This window comes from Frankliniella occidentalis, unplaced genomic scaffold (assembly GCF_000697945.3).
Source record: "Frankliniella occidentalis isolate FOCC.00 unplaced genomic scaffold, Focc_3.1 Scaffold147, whole genome shotgun sequence".
Taxonomy (NCBI): Eukaryota; Metazoa; Arthropoda; class Insecta; order Thysanoptera; family Thripidae; genus Frankliniella; species Frankliniella occidentalis.
Window position 1 is genome coordinate 79,441 of NW_026267274.1, and position 3,639 is coordinate 83,079.

At 63.1% G+C, this 3,639-nt stretch overlaps 1 protein-coding gene across 1 annotated transcript in view; it reads left to right on the plus strand.

The window, feature by feature from the left end:
* Positions 1-2,858: 2,858 nt before the first annotated feature.
* Positions 2,859-3,639, plus strand: part of LOC127750176 (Krueppel-like factor 6) — a 114,790-nt gene continuing 114,009 nt past the window's right edge. Inside the window, exon 1 of the mRNA XM_052271045.1 lies at positions 2,859-3,581. Coding sequence (XP_052127005.1) covers positions 3,480-3,581 — 102 coding nt within the window. The 5' untranslated portion in view covers positions 2,859-3,479. The remainder of the gene's footprint in view (positions 3,582-3,639) is intronic.

Genomic DNA, 3,639 nt, shown 5'->3' on the forward strand with positions numbered 1-3,639 from the left:
CTTGGGTTCTGTTTCCGAACACTGCGACCCCCCCCCCCCCCCCCCGTCCTCTCTCTCTCACACACACACACATACATGCGCGTGGGCGCCGCCGACTGGACTAAAGAGGTGGGGGTCCTGGACTAGTTGGACACTCACTCATCGTAGTATTATGGCGACGTGCTGGTAGTGGGTGGCTCCGTGCGGCGGGGCGGGGCGCTCGGGCCAGGCACATGGCAGCAATTGGAGTAGCGGTAGTCGCGTGTATAAATTGAATACATTCAGATTTATGACGTTGTACTCCTTTTTTTTCTCTCTCCCCTTCTTCTTCCTATGCCTCCGCGCGGTAGTCTTCTTCTGCTCGAGGACCGAGTGAGAAGATGAGGAAGAGAGGGGGAGGAGGAGAAAGGAGGGTGGGGGGGGAGTGGAACGGGATAAAAAATAAGAGGGGGGCGTGGCTGCTTGCGCCCGGCGGCCCGGCGTCTCAGGTGTGTGCATGCATGTGTGTGAGTGAGTGCGTGCGTGTGCGCGCGCGCCAGGTGCTCGTGTGTGAGTGTGCCGTACGCACACAACCCGTCGTCGTCGGCACGATGCACTTCGTGCCTAGGCCGTCGACCGATTTTATAGCTCAGGAGAAAAACAAGAAAATAAAAGAGATACAAAAAGAGTGGTGGTGGGAGAGTGATGGGAGGAGAAGGGTTAGGAGGGGGGACGAGGGCGGAGTAGGAGAAGAACAAGAAGAAGGTAGTCATGCTGGGCGGCACTGACCCGGCGACCCATTCAGGGAGGGAAGGCCAGGCGTGGCGGGCTGACCTGGCCCGCGCGGGTAGGGTCAATTGAAGGGCAATAACCCGTCGAGGCGGAGCATGTGCATGAGCCGGTGTGGCGCGCCGGGCCATGGGAGCCGGGAGGGACTAGGGGAGCCTTTGTCTGGAATGAGTTGAGACTTTCACGAGAGAGGACATACCTGGCCAAGTTTGCTTGTAGCCTAGTGGCCTGGGGGCCTGGGGGCCTGAGAGCACGCGGCCGCTCCCTCCCGTCCTCGACCGCCTGCCCCTCTCTCTCTCTAGGACCCTCCGGACGCCCATGTTAGCCGGCCGTCTTCCCCTCGGGTGGCCGCTGTCTTTCCGGGCGACTCTTTTGCGCAAATATTTGACGGTTTGCGCGCCAAACTGCCCTGATCAAAGGAAGGCCGGGCGCCTCCGAGCCTGTCGGCCGGCCCCATGGCGCGGCCCACGGCGGCCGGCCGGCTGATCCCGCCCCCCAAAAGAGCGAGCGAGTTGGGCTCGGACACGAAGCAGAGCGAGGGAGAGGCGAGGCCAGGGAGCCCCCGTATCGGTGGCTTTTTGGGAGGCGGAGCGAGCGGTCCGGGGAAAGGAGGAGGAGGACCACGAGGGGGGGGGGGGAGCCGCCTTAATTGTGCCTTTCTGCTGGTAGACGTGGGTCATTCCGTCATGTGGACAGTTAACCTCTCGGGCTGCGTGGGTCCTCCCTTGGTGGGCCCTGCTGGTCGCTCTTGGGCCCCCTATTCCCCTCTCTCCCCTTCCCCTGCCCACCCGAGGAAGTGTAAGGGGGAGGGGGGGGGGGGTCGTCACTTCTCTGCCGCCTGCGAGGACGTGTGTGCGGAGACAAGGGGAATCTTGTGGCGTGCGCGCGCGCGGGGAAGTCCGGCCGCCGCCGTGTTGTGCGAATGACTGTGCTGCGCGCCCCGCTGCGAGGCTACAAACTAAAGCGAAGGAGCGGCGGGCGAGGCCCGGGAGGGGTGCGGATTGGCCGCATGGTTCATTGAATCGGAATTGGGAGCAGCAGTGGTACACCCCACCCCATGGTTCTCCCTTCTTCTTCCTCCTCCTCACTGCTTTTTCTCTCGCTCTCTCCTCTTCGCACTTTCCTTCTCCTCCCCCTCCCCCTCCACTCACGACGAGAGCCTCCTCACCTCCGAACACCTCACTCCCCTCCCGCTTTCTCCGCGCGTCCTCCTGCTTCTTTCTTCAGCCTTCTTTCCTCAATTGACTCTTGGATCGGCAAATGTATGCGGCCGCCCCGCGCGTTCACGCATGTGCCCTGCACGTGCTGCTGCTCCGCCCCGTGTCCTCGCCGGCAACGCTCCCCGCGCAGCTTCGCGCTGCTCCGCGCCTCCCGATTGTCTGCGAAGTTGTGTGAACATGATGGAACGCCTTGCCTCTCGCTCCCGCCAGACGGCCCGGCACGGCCCCGGCCCCTCTCCAAAAGTATTGGGGGAAGTTATATGCTGCTGCGTGTTTTATTTGAGAAGGTTCGCGCCAACTTTGGCCTCTGCCCGCCCGCGTCCCGCGTTGGTTGCCTATACAGGGGTTTGTAGAGTACATTGCCTGTTTTATCTTCCGAGCGGATAACTACTATATGAAAATGATCACGGGGGCTAAATGTTGTCTCCCCCACGCGCCTCCGTGGTTGCGGACGTGCGCACTCCGCAACACTGCAATATCAGGCGTACGAATCTTTATTCAGGAGCTCCAGTGACTAGCGCGCTCCTGTCAGCTGTCAGCCCTGCCGTCCTGCTGGTGCGCTTGGCGGAGCAGTGCGTGTCCACCTCCACTAGTGAACGGGGCGGTCCATTTCCATAACCTCACTGCCGGACCACGTGGGTCTCCGGGCCGGGCTGGCGCAGGCCGAGAAGGCCGCTGTGCCGCTGTGCCCGTGGGCATACCACGGCGGAGGGGCGGCGGGGAGCGTGGCGCGGGGAAGTGCCGCGCCGTGGCGCGCCCTGCCGGCCGCTGCCGCAAGCTGGAGCCATGGCGCGGCCCGCGGCGGGGAGGGGCGGGGCGGGGCGCGGCGGGAGCGAGAGAGACGGAGGGAAGGGGGCGTGCGCGGCCACCCGGCTCGCCCCGGCCGGCAGTTCGCTGTGAGCCGGCTGCGAGGAAGGATCTGTGACGTCGCCGTCTCTGCGCGGAAGCGAGGCGAGCCTTGCGCGAGCCGCTGAGCCTGGCAGTAACCGACTGCGTGTACGCGCTGTGTCCTCTCTCCCTCTCTGTCTGTCTCTCTTTGTCTCTGTCTCCCTGTCGCTCGCGCTGCCCCCCCGAGGACCTCTCTCGCCGGCGGGTCACCCGTCATGCATCCGCAGGGCTGCCTCTGGATGCCGCTTCTCATCCCCGAGGACCCCAGCCGCCGCCTGGGCCTGGACCGGCGTGCGGAGCGTGCGGCCAACGAGTGAACACGAGTGACGTGTGTGTGTGTGACGTGCGTGTGTGTGCCCGCGAGTGCCAGCGCCAGCGCGACAAGTGAGTGCGAGTGCCAGCGCGACAGTGTGTGTAAGGCGCCAGAGTGCCAGCGCGAGTGCCAGTGTCATGGAGTGCGCGCGTGGCATGGTGTTGTGAGTGTGGAATCTTAAAAATAAGAAAGTGATAATCAAATTGGAAAGTCTTTCCCGGTCGAGGAAAGCATACTGAAAGTGATACTCCCACGAAGTGCGTCTCTGTGAACTACCCCCTTTACCAAACCCTTCCTCCAACGACGTCACCATGGATATATTACCGAGCCTCAACATCTTCCGGGAGCTGCAGGACATCCACGACACAGGATACTTCTCGGCGCAGCCGTCCCTGGAGGAGCATTGGCAACAGGTAAAGTGTCATGCAGATCGTTCGACGAGTTGTGTTTGGGTTGTTGGGGGGGGGGGGG